The 23,113-nt window shown below is 43.4% G+C and overlaps 1 protein-coding gene across 2 annotated transcripts; it reads right to left on the bottom strand.

Moving 5' to 3' along the window:
• GSKIP (GSK3B interacting protein) lies at nucleotides 2,216–23,049 on the bottom strand. 2 transcript variants are annotated; one of them, XM_005666425.3, is made up of 4 exons: nucleotides 22,967–23,049; nucleotides 14,950–15,051; nucleotides 7,247–7,505; nucleotides 2,216–4,389 (listed from the first exon to the last, which is right to left on the bottom strand). In XM_005666425.3, the coding sequence occupies exons 3-4, from the start codon at nucleotides 7,502–7,504 to the stop codon at nucleotides 4,228–4,230; spliced, it is 420 nt and encodes a 139-aa protein (XP_005666482.1). In that variant the 5' UTR covers nucleotide 7,505; nucleotides 14,950–15,051; nucleotides 22,967–23,049; the 3' UTR covers nucleotides 2,216–4,227.

The raw sequence follows: 23,113 nt of genomic DNA, 5'->3' as shown, positions 1-23,113 counted from the left end.
CGGGGCCCAGCAGGCTCTGCGGGGGCGGGGCCTGGGGCTCTGGGCGAGACAGTCCCGGGCCGGGGGCGGGGCCGAAGGGTTCCAGCGCCCGAGGGCTTTCAGCGCCCGCCTGCAGGGCCAGCCCCACTCTGCCCAGCTGCTGGCCGGGTGCCTTCTGGCAGGGCGCGCCCTCTATTCCCTTGCCTTTCTTTTATTCGAAAACCCTGGAAACACGTCCCAGTGGCCACTTGACAGGGAAGACTAAAAATATTGATGAACCCGGAGTTTCCGTGGTGGTGCCATGGGTCGTGGATACGGGAGTTGTCACTGCAGGGGTTCGGGTCGCTACTGTGCCGTGGTTTCGATCCCTGGCCCCGGCCTTCCCGGACTTCCTCATGCCGTGGTTTGGCTGAAAACAAAACAAAACAAACAATCTGATGAAAGTCTAGGTCCAGAGTCTAGACCTTCCCTAAAATGAAGTGAATGAACGTGCCCGTGGGGGATGGTCTGACCCGGAGGGCAGGGCAAAATCCTCTACTGCGAAGAATTGTAGCTGTGGAGCTTTCGATGTGGTCCCCACCGTGCTGCCAGCTGCCGCTGGATCCACTGGGCTCCACTGGTTTAGCATTTGAACTGATGAATCACCCACAGCCACAAAGGGCTAGAATTTAGACCTTGCCCTTTGCAAATTAGGGTAGAAGTGCAGTTGCCGGCAATAAAAGGACAAATTAAGAGACACCATTCCATTAGTCCTATCAAAAAACCACAAAGGTCATGGTGGACTGTAATTTTTTTTTTTTTTTTTTTTTTTTTTTTTTTGGCTTTTTAGGGCCACACCCGAGGCACATGGAGTTCCCAGGCTACGGGTCTAATCTGAGCTACAGCTGCCGGCCTACACCACAGCCACAGCAACTCAGGATCTGAGCCATGTCTGTGACCTACACCACATCTCACCGCAACGATGGATCCCTGACCCACTGAGCGAGGCCAGCGATTGAACCAGCATCCTCATGGTTACTAGTAGGATTCACTTCCTCTGCACCACAACGGGAACTCCCAATATTTTTGTGCTTTAAACTTTTTTTTTTTTTTCTTTTACGGCCCCACCTATGGCATATCAAAGTTCCTGGGCTAGGGGTCAGATCAGAACCACAGCTGCTGGCCTTTGCCACAGCCATGGCAACACCGGATCCCAGCTGTATCTGCAACGTAGGCTGAACGGCAATGCTGGATCCTTAACTTGTTGAGTGAGGCCAGGGACTGAATTTCCATCCTCATGGACACTATGTCAAGTTCTTAACTGGCTGAGCCATAAGGGGATCTCCTTCAACTGCTTTTTTCCTTTTTTCTTTCTCTTTTTAGGGCTAACCTTCGGTATATGGAAGTTCCCAGGCTAGGGGTCAAATCAGAGTGGCAGATGTTGGCCTACCCAACAGCCCCAGCAATGTGGGATCCTTAACCCACTGAGCGACAACAGGACGTCTCCTCTGCCTTTTTGTTAGAGAAAATGACATCCTTGAGGTACACCCTGTCCTGTGCTTGACTGCTAGGGTAGAGCCAGCGAAGAGGTTAAAAGCTTGGTAGAGGTTCTACCACCAGTGTTTTCCAAAAATACCTTCCAACAGAATGTAACCATGCCCCTCTAAATCTTTGACATCAATGTATTTAAATAGGAGAAATTATTAAATTAGGTAAAATGGCTCAACACGGCTAAACCCGTTTTCCTTTCTTGCTTACTGGTCTGGCTGAATGTCTTTCAAGCGGTTACTGCACATCTGTGTATTTTTCTGAGTTGATCATGTTTTTTTGCCCATTGCTCTCATGTTTTTCTTACTGAGTTACAGCAGTTGCTTATTTGGAGGGTCTTTTTTCTTTTTCTTTTGGAAGTGAAATCAAGGTTTAACTTATTTGGTTAAATTTTTATTTTTTTTATTTTTTTAGTCTTTTTGCTATTTCTTTGGGCTGCTCCTGCGGCATATGGAGGTTCCCAGGCTAGGGGTCGAATTGGAGCTGTAGCTGCCAGCCTACACCGGAGCCACAGCAACTCGGGATCTGAGCCACGTGGGCAACCTACACCACAGCTCACGGCAACGCCGGATCGTTAACCCACTGAGCAAGGGCAGGGATGAAACCCACAACCTCATGGTTCCTAGTCGGATTCGCCAACCACTGCGCCACGGCGGGAACTCCTAAATTTTTAAAAATCCAGGTAAAATGAAGGTTTTAATATCTAGCGGAGGTTTTAATATCTGCAGTTTTATTAAATCGTCTCTTTTTTTGCTCCCTCATGGTAATAAAAAGAGCAAACCACTTCACACTCACATGTGACAACATGGAATTCAAAAATGAAAACAGAAGCTCTTGGAATTAATCATTTATCACAAAACAAACACTTCCAATTTTTAAACATACAATCACTTTTCTCCATACTTAACTCAAAATTAGTAAACAGAATTTTATTCAAACTTTACAAATATCCTTTACATTTAGCCTGAGATTAAGCATGAGAAAGTTCAACCTGAAGTTAGACGTCATTGCCCAAACAATTAAGCATCTGAAAATAAAGAGGATGAACATGCATGATCAAACACAATTTAGGCATTCCAACGAACTTGGACAATGAATAGTGACCCAAACCAAACTTTAATTTGCTCTGGTCTACATGATCTTCAGAGCCTGAAAGTATGTATTATTTAATAATGACTAAAAAAAAGTCTTCAAATGACAAATTATGGTGTGTCCAGATGCGGAATTTTAGTTTGACATTTCTACAGCTGCTGCTTTAGACTAGCATTAAAAAAAAAACGACTCCCGAATCAGTATTCAACATGTACTTGAAAACATGTAGCGGCATGGTATAGTTTATTTTTATAAATATTAGTACTTGTAGTAAAATATAAAATACAGAGTCTCCCTTTTTCAAATATTAGGTCTCTGAATGCTTCATTCATCCTTTGGTTTCAAACCCATACGATGCACGCATATGACATTGGGGACTTAGCATCAAGACGGAACACTGTACATCCGCTGGGGAAGGAGGGCATTGTGGGAAGATACCAAAGCACTATGTTATAGAAAGTAAACGCCGAAGCAAAAATACTTTCGGAATATATACTGTACATTATGTAAACAAACATTCATAGTAAGAATCAACACAGGCCAAAATATTGTTTTCTAGGAAATCAGAATCTTTCTTTCTTTTAAATCACACACACTGAAGACGCTTTTTGTTAGGAAAAGAATGGAGCCTGTTCTTACAGTTGCTTATGTGCTTAAATATCTTGGAAATAAGGAATTATTACATTCATTTGCTAACGGTTTGTCCTTTTAGTTGGCTGGCTGCTGCAAACAAGGAATACAGTACTGTTTTAGGACCTGTTTTTTTTTTTTTTTTTTTTTTTTTCTTTTCTGCTTTTTAGGCCACACTGGAGGTATGTGGAAGTTCCCAGGCTAGGGGTCGAATCGGAGCTACAGCTGCTGGCCTACACCACAGCCACAACAGCTCAGGATCTGAGCCGCATCTATGACCTACACCACAGCTCACGGCAACGCCAGATCCTCGACCCACTAACAAGGCCGGGGACGGAACCCGCATGCTCATGGATACTAGTCGGGTTCGTTTCTGTTGCACCACAATGGCAACTCCAGGACCTGTTTTTCATGTAATACTAGCTAAGTAATATATAATTAACTCATTTTATCAGTCCATATTAATAATATAAATGGATTATACGAAGCAGTGAATTTCAAAAATTTGTGCAGGGGATAATTTGTTTCCAATAAGGCTAGTAGTAAAATAATTACTACAAAGTCAGTCCAAGCTAGTTAGGAAACCCCTGATTTAGCAAGCTGAATCAAAGTTTGAAGTTAGATCATTTTAATTTCTATATTACTGTGCAATCCTAGGACTTCCTATGTAAGAGAGAGTGCTGGCAGCATCAAAGTCCTGCAATAGGAGCATGAAATACTGAATAGGTTTCTGAAATACAGAGATACTAGAGGAAGAAACTTGAATGTCTTAATGATAGTGTCACAGCAATGGCCTCAGGATTTCTTTAATGAATGAGAAGCTAAGAAAGACAATGCATTAGTTGATAATGTTCTCAATCAAAAGCCTACATTTGAAGCAAAAGATGATAAAGACACAAAATCAAAGATGCCTTTCCTGTGATGACCATATGCAAGAACTTCAAGCTTTATGTCAGCAGCCTGTACCAGCAGCAGCCCCTCTAACAGGAAGAAACTTGGTCATGACTGTCCGTCCCTGTTCAAAGCTTCCAGTCTTTGAAGGAGGGCATTTCCAAATGCTTCCCGGTAGGCAGGGCTGAGCGTGTCCAGCAAAGAGTAGACCGTTTCGTGGTAGGGAGTTTGAAGATGGTCGTCCACCTGATCAAAAGCATAACCTACCACCTATATGAGAAATGCAATGGTGAGTTAAGTCATCGGATTTTATTCTGGGACAAAAGGCAAAGAACCCCAAGTGTCAGCATGGGTCACTTTCTAATGACATTGCACATTCTCCATCAATAGTTAGAACCTGTAATATTGAAGGAGTTCCCGTTGTGGCTCAGCGGTTAACGAACCCGACTAGCATCCATGAGGACGGGGGTTCAATCCCTGGCCTTGGTCAGTGGGTTAAGGATCCAGCATTGCTGTGAGCTGTGATGTAGGTTGCAGACACGGCTCAGATCCTGTGTTGCTGTGGCTCTGGCGTAGGCCGGCGGCTACAGCTCCAATTTGACCCCTAGCCTGGGAATCTCCACATGCTGCAGGTGTGGCCCTAAATAAACAAAAAAAAGAAAAGAAATAAATAAAAATAAAAACAAAACCAAAAAGCTATACAAGGGAGTTGTTGTGGCTCAGCTGGTTAAGAACCCGGCTAGTACTCATGAGGATACAATCCCTCGCCTCGCTCAGTAGACCATGAGCTATGGTATATGTCGCAGATGTAGCTCAGATCTGGCGCTGCTGTGGCGGTGGCGTAGGCTGGCAGCTAAAGCTCCGATTTGACCTCTAGCCTGGGAACCCCATATGCTGAAGTTCCTAGGCCAGGGACTGAACCTGTACCACAGCAGTGACCCCAGCCACAACAGCAACTATGCTGGATCCCTAACCCACTGAGCCACCAGGGAACTCCCATGATTTGAGCTCTTTTTATAAAGAATTATAAAAATTGTTCATAGTTTTAGTTTTGCTTTATAATTAGTTACCTGAAATGTCACACTTTCACATCACTAATATGTTACTTACCTGCTCAACTCTGTGACATACAAGGAAGGTTATTTCCTGTGTGTGCCTTTTTTTTTTTGACTTTTTAGGGCTAACCCTCGACATCTGGAGGTTCCCAGGCTAGGGGTCCAATTGGAGCTGTAGATGCCGGCCACAGCCACAGCCACGGCAACGCTAGATCTGAGCCGAGTCTGCGACCTACGACCTACACCACAGCTCATGGCAATGCCCTATCCTTAACCCACTGAGAGAGGCCAGGGATTGAACCCACATATCCTAGTCAGCTCCATTAATCGCTGAGCTGTTCCTGGGAATGGAACTCTTAGTGTTGTTGTTTTTAATGAAAAGCAGGGGCAGACATCTAAGCAAGATGAGTGGCACCACTTCAGAACCATGCTCTGTCCGGACACCCGCCACAGTGTGCTAAGATCTTGTTAGCCCCTCTCTTATCACTGCTAGATTCTGGTCTTCCTAGGGGACAGGGATCATGTCTTATTCACATGGTCTGATTTCTAATTCCTGACAATGAAAAAAAAAAAAACCCAAATATATGAGTCTCTACATGCCAGATTTTATAACTGATCCACATCTTTTTTTTGGCCGTGCCAAGGGCATGCAGAAGTTCCTGGACCAGGGGAGGAAGCTGTGCTATAGGAGCAATTCAAGCTGCTGCAGTGACAACACTGAATCCCCTAACCCTCTGCGACATGGAGAACTCCTGATCCAGATCTTTCTGCAAACATCATTCACATAATCATCCCCCAGTTCCTTTTCTTTTTTTCTTAAATTTCCAGGTTATAGATAAGCAGGGACTCAGGTTGACTAATTTGCCCACTCGTACTCACAAGTAAGACTTCTCACTCTCATCAGAACCTTTCCTACCTCACCAGAAATAAAGAGTGTAAGAGAGAATTAATTTACCTAGGGTTGTTTATCTCTAATTTGGTTGCCTACTTCTATTTAAGATCCACTTCTACAGACTACAAGCTTTTGGTCCAAATTTAGGGATTTAGGCAGGGAGCACAGGGACTACTTAATTCCAGGACTACTCCCAAAGCTAAGCCGAAGCTGTGAGGGACCGGGAGCTGTGAGGATGCTGGCCGTGCGGTCAGCTTCAATGTAAGTGATGCTCTGTGGAGGGATACACAGAACACAGGTGCTTCACATACACCTTAAGCAAACCGCATCTAGTGAAACAGATGTTTGTGGGCTTGTGTAACCCATCAAATGACATTCTTATTTGCGTAACCATTGCTCTGCTTTATGATACTGTGCAACTTTTGGGGAGCTACTCTTAACAGATATAGAAAGAGGAAAGTCAGAGATCTTTCACTAAGACTGAAGGTTAATTAGTAACTTAGACATTAGTAAAGTTAAACACTTCTGATGTCTATTCCTCTGTTCAGCAGGTCAACAATTTTCATAACACATCGTGGTTTTTTTTGTTTGTTTTGTTTTGTTTTTTTAATAAAAAGCTGCTCTCAGAAGTGCTTCCTACCATTCTAAACTCAGGATTCTGGTTTAAAAGATGTAGAGAGGCCATTCTGCCTAGAAAAGCTTACATTTAATAAAGGACATTCTTGGAAATTTGGAGGCAGGGTGTTCTGCTATGACTTGGTCTTGCTCTAACAGCTAGTGAACAGAGCAGTCACATGTTGTTTTAGTGGAAGAGATATTTATAAGAGGTGGAAAAAAGATTCTCTCAACGCAATGAATGCAAAACTCATCCAGTGCTGAGAATGCGTAATCCCGGTGGATACATTTAGCCAGAAATAAGAAATAAATTAATTTCGGGGGTGATGATTACAACAAAATACTCTGCAAATCAAATCCGTGTTTTCTTTTTCAAAAAATTCAATTTTCCCATGTGGACTGAGAGACTTCGGAACTAATAAAAATTCCTAGGAAAAAAAGCTTTCCTTAAAAAAGCTCGGGAGCTACTGAGGGCTGAACTCTCATCGGACACCGTCCCACTTCCCGACCGTTTTTGATAAAGTGGCGAGGAGGTAATTTTTTTCTAAAGAGGAAAGTGACTCACCCTGAGCCCTGCTTCAGTGAGCTCCAGGCAGTATCTGTTCCCTTCTCTTGTTTCCACGTTGATGTAGGCCACGTCATCGGCGCAGCGCAGGGTTTTGGAGACGTACATGTTGTTCACGGCAAAGAGAACATCGTTGACAACGGCCTCGGCTTCCAGCCTCATGTCTTTCATGTCTGTTCCTTCAAAGCCGTTAAGCGCTGCATCGTCTTCAAATCCTGACATACTGCTCAGCTCCATGGGATTGCAGTCTGTTTCCATTCTGCCAAAAAGAAGATTGAAAACTGGCTCACAGAAGGATCCTCCCCATACTAATGTGGGATTAAAAGCAGCTATTAGAAGGCAGTAACGGGCGAACAACTTTTAGGGCAAATATCGCCCCAAACCATTTTCAGTAGTTTTTCACGGCAAAATCACAGACAACTGTAGATTTTGGAAAAGGTTCTCCATTCTCCACCAAATGTGAATTCCCATATTGAGAAAATTTAGAATGTTGGTTTTTAGCTATTTCAAAAAATGCCAAGTAAAAATCTTAGTACATACTTTTTTAAAAAAGCATTACTTTTCGAGAATAGACATTCAGAACTAGAATTGCTGAGTCAAAGTATATACTACCTTAACTTCCTGCAGATACTGCTGATTCACTCTTCAAAAAAAGGCGGTACTGATTTCTACTCCACCAATGGCCTACGAGGGACTGTATTCTTTTTCCCCACCCTCTTTCTGATCCTTTTTAATATCTGCCAATTTGAGAGGCAAAAAATGATATCTCATTGTTTGAATACGTATTTCCCTGATTAAATATTTTTCAGAGTATTTACAGGATAATTTTAGTTTAAGATCATACAGCTGTTAAAAAAGAAGAAATGGCGATGAACTGGGGTTGTCTGAAATCAGAGTTCGAGTCTCTACTTACTACATTTACTCTCAACAGCTCCTTCTACGACTTCTGGATTTGTGACTTTGCCTAAGCAAACCTTCCTCAGTCCATGATTACATTTAAAAAACCCTCTAAATCATCCAGAATTCCCATTCTCTTTCTGTATATTTAACCCTCTGATCCATCTGGAATTTATTTTGTGTAGTTTTATTTTCCAAATAGATACTTTATTGTCCCAATGCCACTTATGAATAACTCATCTTTTCACTATTTTTTAAAAAATTATTTTTGTCTTTTTGCCTTTTCTTGAGCCGCTCCCGCTGCACATGGAGGCTCCCAGGCTAGGGGTCTAATTGGAGCTGTAGCCACTGGCCTACACCACAGCCACAGCAACGCAGGATCTGAGCCGCGTCTGCAACCCACACCACAGCTCATGGCAATGCCGGATCCTTAATCCACTGAGCAAGGCCAGGGATCGAACCTGCAACCTCATGGTTCCTAGATGGATTACATTAACCACTGTGCCATGATGGGAACTCCTATTTATTTGAACTGGCTCATATTACAGTTTGAAAAAGGTTATTTTTCATGCTAACTTGATCCAATATTCTGCTATGTAGCTCCTGCTTCTCTTCTGTGATGGAGGTAACAGCTGAGTTATTGTTAAAATTTGAAATGTAAGAATGAGAAAAGTTAATAAATGTGGAATGTAAAAATGGCTTTTCAGAATAAGATATTATGCCTTCTTTTTACCTGTAGGCTTTACAAGTGACTTAAGATTTCGTTTCTGTGATACGGATTAAGCACTCACTGTCCTGTATGGGATACACCTCTTCAGCTTGTTATGAACATTTGCTTAATACTGTTTGTCTATGACCTTATACATTCCATCTCTTTTTCTTTTCTTTTGTCTTTTTGTCTTTTTCCAGGGCCACGCCCACAACATACGGAGGCTCCCAGGCTAAGGGTCTAATTGGAGCTATAGCCGCCGGCCTACGCCTGAGCCACAGCAACGTGGGATCCAAGCCATGTCTGTGACCTACAGCACAGCTTACACCACAGCTCACGGCAATGTCAGATCCTTAACCAACTGAGCGAGGCCAGGGATCAAACCCACAACCTCATGGTTCCTAGCTGAATTCGTTAACCACTGAGCCACGACGGGAACACCTCCATCTCTTTTTCTAAAGTTACTAACTAGTGTTTTATTTGTGTGCTGTTCAAAATCCTTTCAATTAGTGGTTCTCAAATTTGGCCACAATCCCAGTTCAGAGAAACTGAATCAAAACCTCTGGAAGAGTTTCCGGGTATTTTTTTCAGAGTTTCTGGGCAATTCTACTGTAGAGCCATTGCTCTAAATTATTAGTGAGAACCTTAAGGAGCCAGAGTTCCTATAGCTGTGAGTCATTTGGACATTATAAAAGTCAAAACTATTTGCTAAAGGCAATTCATGATACCCCTGTAAGGCTATTTCGGAAAACTACACAGCAAATGTACAAATAATATAGTCCTCCAGGCTTCTTTCCACTAATGGTATGCTTTAAGGGTCCTTTCTCTTATCCTCCACAACACTTTATAAGATTAGCCCCCTCCCTACTAACAATACAAGTTAATTATAAATTTGCCCACTGTTGCTGGAGGAAATCTGTCAGCTAACTGAAATCTCATCGACTTACTATATATGTAAATGAAAATACTTGATTTCTTCTTTAGAAATATTCATTATACTCCTTAATATTATACTTGACTTTATATATACGGCATGAGCCCATTTTATTTTATTTCTCACAGAGTCAGTTTTGAAGACTGAAATGTGACTATGCACTACAAACCTCTTAACATCCTGAATACCAAATATCTCTATTTGGCTCAAGTAATCAAGTATCTCACTTAGCGATGTCAGAAATAATAATTATTCTATGAAAAAGATGTTTATATGGAAAGCTTGACAAGAGTCAAGCTTTTAATGAGAGTACAATTCATTGCAATTAGGTCCTTAATTATAGGGAAAGATGAAGAATCCAAAACTAGAAGAGATTCTCACAGGTCAGTAGAGCAGGTAGTCAAGCTACTGTGCAGTAATTAGCACCAAGGGGCAAAAGAGAGGGAGACACCCTTCCTGAGACTGAACTTTTAGATCCCCCCCCCCGAAATATCTTTGAAAGGCACATAAAATAAATAACAGACACATTCAGAACTTTTTTTTTTGGTCTTTTTTTTAGGGCCACACCTGCAGCATACAGAAGTTCTCAGGCTAGGGGTCCAATCAGAGCTGCAGCTGCCCGTCTACACCACAGCCCCAGCAACTCAGGATCCAAGCCCAGCCTGCATCTGCGACCTACACCAAAGCTTGTGCAATGCGAGATCCTTAACCCACTGAGTAAGGCCAGGGATCAAACCCATATCCTCATGGATATTAGTCGGGTTCTTAATGCCCAAGCCACAACGGGAACGCCCACGTTCAGAACTTTCGATGACACATATAAATGAAAACGACAGATTTTACTACTCAAGCATTACACGAGTTGGTAACATTTTATTTATTTATATTTTGCTTTTTAGGGCCGCACCTGCGGCATATGGAAGTTCCCAGGCTAGGAATTGAGTCAGAGCAACAGCTGCTGGCTTACGCCACAGCCACAGCAATGTGGGATCCGAGCCATGCCTACAAACCACACCACAGCTCACAGCCATGCCAGATCCTTAACCCACTGAGGGAGTCCAGGGATCAAACCTGTATCCTCATGGATTCTAGTCAGATTCATTTCTGCTAAGCCACAATGGGAACACCCAACATTTTAAGCTAGCATTATTTTAAGGTATTACTACAATTACTTTTTGTTGGTTATAACAGGCTCTTGATTATTTATCAATATCCTTTCCCCTAGATTTTCCAAGGAGAATCATGATACCTCCCCCTTCCCTGAGTAAAGTAACCAAGTAATCTGGGTGAAATCGACCCCAATCCCATTTAAAGACTGGTCTAAACTAATCAACACACAGAACCCTTCCTAGTCACTTTAACCCAGAATCCTTGACAGCACACAGACTGCACTGTTCCTGGTAGTCATCGGACAATGAGGGAAACCCAAGGATGATGCTGGGAGACTAGAGCCAAGAGATTCACAGAGAAATGGAGCCAGAGCCCTGATGGCTGCTCAACCTTTGCACTCTGCACCATTGCAGCCAATCGATTCCCATTATTCTACTGGCAACTGAAAGCACCCTAGCTGATGCAGGAGCCTACCCGGAATGAAAAGCATTCATTGATCCAGCTCTTTAGCAGCTTTAGAGAAAGGCTTAAATGACAGAACCCTGGTGATGTGTTTGTGCCTGTCATGTAGAAAGTGCTTAATGAAAAACCTTCTAGAATACTGGAGTATCAACGTGTCTGTATTAGTTTCCTATTGCTGCTGTAACCACAAACTTAGTGGTTTCAAATTAATTTTCTTACAATGCTGGGGATGACCAATCTAACCTCAAGGTGTCAGCATGGCTGTGTTCCTTTTGGAGGCTTCGGGAGAGGATCTGTTCCCTGTCTTTTCTATCTTCCAGAAGCTGCCTGCATTCCTTGGCTCATGGTCCCTTCCTCCACCTCCAAGACACATCACTCCAACCTGTGGTTCTGTGGTCACATCTCCTTATTGTCTCCTTACTTCTCAATGGATTCTCTTGTGTACCCACCTGTGGGGGTTTGCACCGCTGAGGATGGGGAAACATACGCCCATGTTGGTGAAGGGACAACTATCAGAATTACTAGTAAAACATCAGAGATGCCATCAGGTTACAAGAATGGTTGTAACCTGTGAATGCAATGTGAGACCTGTAAAACTTCCTGGTTTCCCTTTTCTGTAAGCAAAACAACTTATCGTCATATAAGAAATTCTGAACCAGTAGAACTCTGAGCAGTGACGGAAATGCTCTTTTGCCCTGCTGTCCAATACAGTAGCTACCAGCTACACATTAGACGGAGGCACCTGAGTTTCAAATTGTATTTAATTGTCATTCATTTAATTTAAATGGCTAGTGGCTGTGTATCAGAGAGTACAGTACTTTGTGAATCCTTGTGGATAATACAATGAACTGAGTTTACATTATTATTGAAAAAATTAACAGACATAAAGGTACTAAAGCTTATTTTATTTTTATTTATTTTTTCCTTTGTAGGGCCACACCTGAGGCATATGGAAGTTCCCAGGCTAGGGGTCAATTGGAGCTACAGCTGCTGGCCTGCACCACAGTCACAGCAACACCAGATCTGAGCCACGTCTGCAACCTACACCATAGCTCGTGGCAATGCCATATCCCTAACCCACTGAGCGAGGCCAGGGATTGAACCTGCATCCTCATGGATGTTTGTTTCGCTAAGCCATAACGGGAACTCCCCTAAAGCTTATTTTACATATAAGTAGCAAGATTTGGAAATACACGTTAGAAAATCCATTTTGAATCTTAGCTATTTTATGGAGGGAAATGCACCCTCATTGTTTCCCCTAGTAAAATTAATGAATTACTCCTATTTTTAATCCTGTCAATTTAGACTCAAGTTTATATATTCAGCATTTTTCTAAATATTAGAATATTAATTAAGGGAGTTCCCTTTGTGGCTCAGTGTTTAACAAGCCTGACTAGGAGTCGTGGCGCAGTGGTAAAGATGATAGGACATGAGGTGTGGTCGATGGCTCAGTGGTTACGATCGGGTGCGTGAGTGGGTGGGGAGCGCGGATCAGGTGTGGTCTGGGTAGGGGGCTACAGCTCGATTCGACCTAGCTGGACTCATATGGGGAGTGCCAAAAAAAAAAAAAAAAAAAAAAAAAAAAAAAAACAACAAAAAAAAAAGCCTGACTAGGATCCATGAGGATGTGGGCGGCCCTGGCCTCACTCATTGGGTTAAGGATCCAATGCTGCCATGAGTCATGGTGTAGGTCGCAGACGTGGCTTGGATCTGGTATTGCTGTGGCTGTGGTACACAGACTGGTAGCTGCAGCTCCGATTCAACACCTAGCCTGGGAACTTCCATTTGCTGCAAGTGCAGCCCTAAAAAGCAGAGAAAAAAAAAATTAAAAACATTTACTGGTAGTTTATAGCCTAAATTGGGAGATACACAGGCACATGAAATACGTACACAAATACTAATACCGTGTACATGTATTATAATTACAATATAAGAAATGTATAATTAGAGAAAACAATGACATATCTTGGACCTACTACAAACCTACCACTAACCCTGTATAAAGTGCAGCTGGCCACGCAGCTTCTTTGGGCTCATGGTTTTCTCATTTATAGAACAAGGGGGAAGGAACAGGAAATTCTTCACTGTTCCTGACAGCGCTGACATTCCATGATTTACGACATAATTGTTAGCTATGATGGGCTTGACTCATGGAAAATTAGGCTTGAATGAGCAAAGATGACAAGCTGTGGGTAGGCAGAAAGGACCTGAGCACTGTGGAGGGTTCTTCAGAGGGAACACTGCATAAACAAGGGACAGGGTGTGGCAGGAGCTGTAAGATTAGCCCACCTAGGCTAACACGGGAAAATGTTCAGAGAGCAATGGAATGGCCCAATTGGACAGGGTGCTAAGAACTACACAACAGCATCTGATTTTAATATAATAGGCTATTTTAAGCTCCTGAGAAGGGGAAGAGCAATGCCTTTATATCTAGAGTGGGCTCCTTGCAGTTTCTAGGGGGCTCAGCAGGCTAAGGATCCAGCACTGTCACTGCCATGGCTCAGGTGGCTGCCTCGGCAGTTTGGATCCCTGGCTGGAGCTTTTGGAGCTTTCACCTGCCAAGGGCGTGGCCAAAAAAGCGGTTTCCTGTAGGAAGCGTATAGTTTGGTCCTGCTTTTTCATGCACTCTGATAACCCCTACCTCTTACTTAGTGTTTAGACCATTGACATGTAATGTGATTACCCCGATGACTGATGCTTCCTGGGACCGGAGTGCTTGCTCTCTTTCTGGCCGTGTGTCCCATCTGTACTTTATTCCCCTTTCCTTATTTTTCTACCTACTTTTGGACGGACCACCTTGGAGGATTCTATTTTACATCCTTTGGTGGCTTATTAACGCTGCTGTATGTTCCGGGGGGTTGCTTTAGTTTAAGTATACATCTTTAATTTACCACACGTTAAAGATTCAAGTGTTCTCATACCACTTCACACAGAGAATAAGAACCTTACAAGAGTATATTATATGGTGGTCTTCTACACGTTAGAAACTAAAGAATACATGTTATTTTTGCTTTAAATGGCTAGCTACTTTTCAAAGAGGTTGAGGTAACAAGAAAAAGGGGTTTTATATTTAACCACATAGTTACTATGGCTTTGTGTTGATCTACACTGCCTGTACAATCCGTATAATTTTTCTTCAGGGGGATGGATTTCCTTAAACATTATCTGCAGTGTAGGTCTGCTATTAATTCTTTCAGCTTTTTTATGTCTGAACAAGTCTTCCTATTACCTTCATTCTTAAAAGACATTTTTGCTGGGTACAGAATCCTAGGTTGACTTTTTCTCTTTCAAGATTTTATTTATTTATTTTTTTGTCTTTTTAGGGCCGCACTGCGGCATATGGAGGTTCCCAGGCTGGGGGTCCAATCAGAGCTGTAGCTGCTGGCCTACACCACAGCCCCAGCAACTCGGGATCTGAGCTGCATCTGCAACCAACACCACAGCTCACGGCAATGCCGGATCCTTAACCCACTGATCGAGGCCAGGTATTGAACCTACGTCCTCATGGATGCTACTCAGGTTCATTAACCACCGAGCCACGACGGGAACTCCTCTTTCGAGATTTTAAAGATGTCTCTACTGTCATCTTACTTGCACTGTTTCCCATGAGAAGTCTGAGGTCATTATCTCTGTTCCTCTTGGTGTAGTTTTCTTCATGATCCTTTTGCTTGGGGTTCACTGAGCCTCTTGCATCTGTGGGTTCATAGATTTTAGCAAATTTGGAAAAATCCTGGCCATTATTTTTTTAAACACTTATCTGTCCCTCCTCTCTTCGTGGGCTCCAATTTCATGAATATTACTTCAAGTGAAGTTGTCTTCTCTCGTTCATTTTTTTCAGTCTCTGAATTTCACTTTGAACTGTTTCCAAGGCTATGCCTTCAAGTTCTTTTCTCATTTTTTAGTTGCAGTTATCTCATCTCTTCTACCTGCGTCCTTTTTTAAAAAACATTTTTCATGTCTTTCTACTTAACACACTCAACCTTTTCTCTAGTTTTGTGAACATATGGTATGATAATAATAAATGGTTCAATGTCCTTGTTCACTCATTTCACTGTGTTATTTCTGGGTTAGTTTCAACTGATAGATTTTTCTAAATGTTACAGATTGTACACTGCTGCTTTGCATGCTTGCTATTTTTTTCTAAGGTATGCTTGGTATTTCTGATTGGATGCCAGGCTGTGTGAACTTTTGTATGTATGGTACTGGATATTTTTATATTCCTATAAATATTATTGAGCATTGTCCTAGGATATAGTTATCTGGGAAAAGCTTGATCCTTTTGGGTCTTGCATTTAGGCTTTTTAAGACAGTATCAAAACTGATTAAGTCACTGGTTCATTTTTTTCCCCACTATGGAGGCAAAATCTTTATTATTATTATTATTATTTTTTTGGTCTTTTTAGGGCAATGCCCGGGGGCCTATGAAGTTCCCAGGCTAGGGGGTGAACTGGAGCTGTAACTGCTGGCCTACATCACAGCCACAGCAATGCCAGATCGAAGCCTTGTCTGTGACCTATAGCGCAGCTCACGGCCAGGCCGGATGCTTAACCCACTGAGTGAGGCCAGGGATCAAACCTCGTCCTCGTGGATGCTAGTTGGGTTCTTTACTACTGAGTCATGACAGGAACTCCCAGGTAACATCTGGCCTATGAATTATGAGGTCTTCTATTCTGGGTGATAGGAACTGGATGTTATCACTGGTCCTGTCTGAGCTCTGGAAATTCCTCTAATTCCTTTGGGTAGTTCTTTCTCCAGCCCTAGGTAGTGTCCTCACACTTATGTGCTGATCAGTATCCGCTGCAGCCTGGAGCGGGCTCCTCTGTACACATGTGTAGCTCTCACACTGTCATGCCCTCTCCCTTCTAGCACTGTCCTCGCTGCCTGGGCCTTCCTGGACTCTCGAAGCTCAGAAGCCTCAATTCAGGGAGACTGCTGGGTTCTATCTAGGTTTCTCCTCACAAGGTCATGCCTAGAAATTCTACCCTGGCAATAATCTGGGGCAACAGCCTGCCCCAGAGAGAGCACTGTCTTCTACTGCCTTACGCCCAAAGTCTCACGACCACTGTTCAAGAATTTTTCCCACTTTTTTTTTCTTTCTTTTTTTTTAGGGCTGCACCTGCAGCACATGGAGGTTCCCAGGCTAGGGGTGCAATTGGAATTGGAGCTGCAGCTGCCAGCCTACTCCACAGCCAGAGCAACACCAGATGTGAGCCATGTCTGCGGCCTACACCACAGCGCATGGCAACACTGGATCCTTAACCACGAGTGAGGCCAGCATGGAACCCCCATCCTCGTGGATCCTAGTTGTGTTCTTAACCCACTGAGCCACAAGGGGAACTCCAATACTCATAGTTTTTCACTTAAAAAAATTTGTACTTTGACATTACGTTCAGACTTTTTTTAATCCCTCCAAATTCTGCTCAGACACATCTCTTTCAGGATTCCGTATTTTCTCTCAAGGCAGAGTTAATCACCATGTCCTCCTTCCTTAGAATTTGTTTGGATACTTCTGCACTTACACCTCACTCAAATGGAGGCCTGTGATGTCAATACCACCAGCACAGTGTCTGGCACAAAGTGGGTCCTCACGGATATTTTCTGAATGGATAAACCACAGAGAAAATGCTAACTTCCTGCTTCTTAAGCTGCAGGACTTAGCTTTGTGAAGGGGGCATAAAAAGCCACAGGATAAACATGCTAGACAGTCCTGGAAAGTACACATCACTGTTACAACAACAATATTATGGAGCATGATGCAAAATTAGCTAGAATTTTAAGGCAGATGGCAGCCTCAAGCCATATCTTCTTTAGGTCCTCCTCTGACAGGAACGTTTTAATGAAAAGTAAGTAAGACTGCTTTAACCCCAGGCTTAACTCAAAAGCTAGAAATTGCGGGCACCAGGCCAGGGGGCATAAAGTTAACAGGCAGGGGGTGGAGCTGGTGGAAGAGTAGGATATAAATACTGGCTTGGACCTTCTCTAAGTCTTTATAGCTCCTCTTACTTCAGGTATGATAATGCTCTTTATTAAAAGTTAGGATAGGAGTCTGTCGGGCGCATGGTAACGATCCGACTAGGCCATGAGGTGCGGGTTCGATCCTGCCCTGCTCAGTGGGTACGATCTGGCGTTGCCGTGACTGGCGTAGGGCAACGCGCCGGATCCGTTGCTGCTCTGGGTAGGCCAGTGGCTACAGCTCCGATTCACCCTAGCGGGAACTCCAATGCGCGACGGCCCAAGAATAGCACACAACACAGAAAAGACAAAAAAAAAAAAAAAAGTTAGGATAATTATGGGTAGCTCTTCTGTTGGTATAATTCTGGGGCTGTGTTAGTGTTTTTGGAGGATTCATGAGACTGGTTATCAAGATATTGATTACTAAGTCCTTTATTCTCTACTTCTTAATTTTTTAAATTCTCATTTTCTATATAAAAATGTATTTTGGGAGTTCTCATCGTGGCTCAGTGGTTAGTGAATCTGACTAGGAACCATGAGGTTGCGGGTTCGATCCCTGGCCTTGCTCAGTGGGTTAAGGATCCTGCGTTGCTGTGGCTCTGGTGTAGGCTGGTGGCTACAGCTCTGATTAGACCCCTAGCCTGGGAACCTCCATATGCCACAGGAGCGGCCCAAGAAATGGCAAAAAGACAAAAAAAAAAAATTTGTTTGCAACAAGACAAAAAAACTTAAAAAGTTTGGTTCAGTTTCAAATGAAATGAGATGTTATGAATTTATCTGCATTTCAAACAACTGTTTCGAAAGTAAACCTGAATAAAGTTGGAGTTCCCATTGTGAGTCAGTGGGTTAACACAACTAGTAGAGCTCCTACCATGGCTCAGCAGAAATTAATCTGACTAGCATCCATGAGGACTCAGGTTTGATCCCTGATCTTGCTCAGTGGATTTAGGATCTGGTGTTGCTGTGTGCTGTGTATAGGCTGGCAGCTGCAGCTCTGTTTCAACCCCTAGCCTGAGAACTTCCATATGCCTTGGGTGCGGTCCTATTTAAAAAAATATCTATATATCTATATATATATATGAACCGGACTAGTATCTATCTATCTATCTATCTATCTATCTATCTACCTATCTATATATATATGAACCTGACTAGTGTGTGTGTATATATACATATATATATATAAGAACCCAACTAGTATCCATGATGATGTGGGTTCGATCCCTGGGCTCACTGAGTGGGTTAAGGCTCTGGTGTTGCCACGAGCTTCCATGTAGGTTGCAGATGGGGCTTGGATCCCATGTAGCTGTGGCTGTGGTGTAGGCTGGCAACTGCAGCTAAGATTCAACCCTTTGCCTGGGAACTTCCATATGCTGCAGGATTGGCCCTAAATGGCAAAAAAAAAAAAAAAAAGTGAATAAAGTTGATTAATTACAATTAGCAACATTTAGAATTTAGACAAAGCTAAAGCTAGTTTAACCTTTATTTTCTGTAACATGTGAGATTTAATCTGTTTTTATAGCTCTGAGATGTTTGGGGTGTTTTTGTTTGTTTTTGGCCACGCCTGTGGCAGGGGAAGTTCCAGGCCAAGGATCAAACCAGTGCCACAGCAGCGATAACACCAGATCCTTAACCCTTGAGCCATAAAGGAATTCCTGAGATGTTTATTCTGGAACTAAGACGTTTAAATGAGAGTCATTTGCAGTACTACAAATATTATATATTTGTATCATACAGTGAATCAAAATAAAATGGCTTATTTTTCCATTTGTAAACTGATAAATTGCTCTGCTAAATAAAATCACTCTGCACCCTATTTTCAACAATGACAGAGACATATGCACAATCTAGTCATAAGAAATCTAGCCAACAGAATTGTATTCTGCTTCAGTTGATTAAGGAGGAGGTGAGAGTGAAGAAATAGATAATGTTAGTTCCCTTGTGGTGCAGTGGATTAAGGATCTGGCATTGCTGCCACTGCGGCCTTGCTGCAGTGCAGCACAGGTTCGATTCTTGGCCTGAGAACTTCCACATGCTGTGGGTGAGGCCAGATGACAACAAAAAACAAATATATAATGTTAATTGAGAATTTCTTTTTAAGATTTGCTTTATCAGGCAATTCATGAATGGGCAAAATCCCTTCTGGCATCTAGAATGATACTCTGGAGAAGCCTATTTTTTTTTTTTTTTTTTTTTTTTTTGCCTTTTCTTGAGCTGCTCCTGAGGCATATGGAGGTTCCCAGGCTAGGGATCAAATCGGAGCTGTAGCCGCTGGCCTACGCCAGAGCCACAGCAACTCCAGATCTGAGCCACATCTGCGACCCACACCACAGCTCACAGCAATGCCGGATCCTTACCCCACTGAGCGAGGCCAGGGATCGAACCTGAAATCTCACGGTTCCTAGTTGGATTCATTAACCACTGTGACACGACAGGAACTCTGTGACACGCCGGGAACTCTTGGAGAAGCCTTTTAACCTAAATAAATAGCAACATTATAACCCTTTACAAGTTTTCCTTAGAATTCAGAAACTGTAAATGAGATTCTAAAAGACTACAAAATTAATGCTTAAAAACAAAATTTGAAAAAACCCTCCAGGTTATATAGAGGATTTGGTACTCTGTTTAATATAAAGTATCTACCAGCATAAAACAAATCAATATCTAAAGAGATATGAAATAGAAAACCTCTTGCTTCCCATTTAAACTTTAAATTGGCTCTCTACCAGAATCAGCAATATTCTGTTGCTGGTACCTTTAAAAATTGGAATACCCTACGGGCACTTTTAGTTATTCTGGCAGATTGCATCACCTTGTATAAAGTTTCTAAATGATTCCTTATAACACCATACGTAAATTATTCAGGGACCAGCTCTTACTTCATTTGTTGGTATACTTTTTAGGCTATGTTAGTGGCTTTTGGAGAATTCATGAAACTATTAACTAGTTATCAAGATATTGATCACTAATTTCTTTACTCTCTACTTCTTAATTTAGTAGATTTTGTTTTGTTTCATCACCAATTTATAGCATCAAAGAGCTAGCAAAAGACTGTATATTTGTTCTTGAGGACAAGAATGGGTTTAGAAAGACAGTCTTATATACAGGGTGACAAAAGAACAGAGCCCAGAATGATTTCAAGAGTAGTATACAGATGTCAAATTTTCATTTTGGAAGAAAGTTTAATTTGTCAGTTGCTATTGCAACAGTCAGCCGAGGGCTAGAATGCAATTATCTTGCTCATGATTACAGTTGACCCTTGAGCAACACAGGCTTGAACTCTGCAGGTCCACTTACATGCAGATTTTTTTCAACAGCACCTATTACAGAACTACACTGTCCGTGCTGACTGAATCAGCGGATGTGCAACTGTGTATATGGAGGACTGACCATAAGTTATATGCAGATTTTCAAGTTTGGGAGGGTTTGCGTCCCTTATCACAGCGTTGTTCAAGGGTCAACTGTACTTTTATTTGTATCATACCTCACAGTCTGGAGAAATGCTCTCAACATGAGTAAGGGGCCATATGGTGTGGTGCTTAAAGGGTTTTGTGTGTTTTTTGGTCCTTTTGCCTTTTCTAGGGCTGCTCCCACGGCATATGGAGGTTCCCAGGCTGGGGTTCTAATCAGAGCTGTAGCCGCCGGCCTACACCACAGCCACAGCAATGGGGGATCTGAGCGGCATCTGCGACCTACACCACAGCTCACAGCAACGCTGGATCCTTAACCCACTGAGCAAGGTCAGGGATCGAACCCGCAACCTCATGGTTCCTAGTCAGATTCGTTAACCACTGCGCCACGACAGGAACTCAAGTCTTTTCTCAACACAGCAGTTAGCATGATCTGTAAAAACTTCATCAGATTATGTCACTCAGTTCCTCAAACCCATGTAATTCACCAAGTGAAAAGTCAAAGTCTCTATAATGGCCTATAAGGCCTTACATGACACACCCCCACTTCCATCCCACTCCTGCCAATTCCCCCAGCTCTGCTCCTCTTTCCTGACATTCCTTGAACTCACTAAGCATGCTCTTACCACAGGGCCTTGCACTCTGCTGTTCCCCATGCCTGGAAAACTCTTACATGTATTCACATGCCTTGCTCCCCAGCTACCTCTAAGTCTCTGCTAAAATATCACCTTCTCAACCGAGGGAGGACTTCCCTAACCCCTATGAAAAGCTGACAAATCTCTCCCCTTTCCACTCTCTTTACATTGCTTTATTTTTTTTCTACAGCACTTATCACATGGCTTATGATATATTTGATTTTAGTCTGTGTGCCCATAAAACGTAAGCACTCCCTGAGGGCAAGGACTTGATCTGTTCACTGCAGCATCTCCAGCACCTAGAACAATCCCTGGCACATAGCAGGCAACCAATAAACACTTACTGAATAAAGGAATGGGCTTTTCACTATAGAACATAAGATCCCTGAATTTCTCTTCACCTTTTTCACATCACCAATGGTACAGATTTTCATGTAATGGATCCTTAACAAACATTTTTAAATGAATGAAGAGCAAGGAAACCGAAGGTACTGAGAATGCTTGGGCCAAGTCTACAAAGAATGAGAGGTACCAAAATTCGCAGCACTTGTATGACCCTGGAAAGCACAGTGGTTCTAAAATGAAAAGGTGGTTGAAGGAAGGGGATCCAGAGCTTTTTCCATCTGCCAACGTTTCTGGGCTGTGTTAATACTTCTAAGACGTTTGTTATCAACATACAAACGAAATCTCCTTAAACCAGTTGTCCTAATTGACTATTCTTCATTACACGGTATGCATCTGGACTCGTTTACATTCGTTCTCTAGTTAACCGGTTTAGGATTCCTAATAATCTTTGGAGGTAAGATATTACTAACATGCCTACAGTCGACAAAGACTCAGAGAGGGTAGTGGCCAGTTGAAGGTGTCTCGGCTAATAAGTGCCAGGAGCTGGAGTCTAACCCAGGGCACCTGGCTTCCGGGTTATGGAACACCGGCACTCAGGCCTTCTCGGGGTTGACCAAGTGCAAAGCCGGCTCCGCCTCTGCAGGAGTTGCCTCGTAAAAGGCAGAAATCCGACTGCGCAGATTCCCAGAACAGCACAGGTACCTTGCCCAGGTTTCCCCGGGGTCGGAAGGCTTTGGCATCGATCACAGAAAGCAGTTCTGCCCACCAATGCCTCGAAGACTCGAAGTTTCCCGTCGCTGGCGCAGCACACCCAGGATGGATAAAGCGCTTTGGAAACTGCAAAGCCGCTAGCTAGAGAGCAGCGAAAATGAAGCTTTGGAAAACAGTATCTAAATGAGGCGGGCGACGAATAACTTACCGACAATGGGCACCGGTCAATACTGGGGGTAGGGGAATGTTAGGGAGTGTGTGTGTGTGTGTGTGTGTGTGTGTGTGTGTGTGTGTGGAGGGGGTGAGCCAGACGGGCTGCAGCCCTTCAGGTGGAGCTCGCGGCGTCCCGAGCGCCCGTTTCGGGGTCCTGGTCTAAGGTGACAGGGACGGCCGAGGCTGGAGCCGCTCCCAGACCCCTCTTTGCACGGGGGCCTCTTCCGCCCTAGCCCCTCACGGCCCAACCCGCTGCGCCGCGTCCCGCTCAGAAAGCCCTGGGTCCGCCCCCGAACCCCCCTCGGCCTCCCGCCGCCCATCGCCAGCCCCGCGGCTGCTCACCTGTGCTCGCCCCGCGCCTTCCTCTTCTTCCCTCCGGAGGCTTCGGGAACCGACCTGCGGCGCCGCCCCCTCGCTCCCCACTCTCGCCCCGCCCCCTCGGAGCCGGAACTGCTCCCTTCCGGTCTCCTTTCCCCGCCTCTTTCGGAC

The sequence above is a fragment of the Sus scrofa genome, chromosome 7 (assembly GCF_000003025.6).
Source record: "Sus scrofa isolate TJ Tabasco breed Duroc chromosome 7, Sscrofa11.1, whole genome shotgun sequence".
Classification (NCBI taxonomy): Eukaryota; Metazoa; Chordata; class Mammalia; order Artiodactyla; family Suidae; genus Sus; species Sus scrofa.
Note: the sequence above shows the minus strand (reverse complement) of the source record. Positions and strands in the feature narration are given on the sequence as shown.

Excerpts from the sequence above, each read along its gene's own strand:
- GSKIP (XM_005666425.3), bottom strand. The coding sequence starts at position 7,504 with ATGGAAACAGACTGCAATCCCATGGAGCTGAGCAGTATGTCAGGATTT. Across the intron at positions 4,390-7,246 it reads TCACTGAAGCAGGGCTCAGG|GTGGTAGGTTATGCTTTTGA; the intron begins GTGAGTCACTTT and ends TTTCTCATATAG.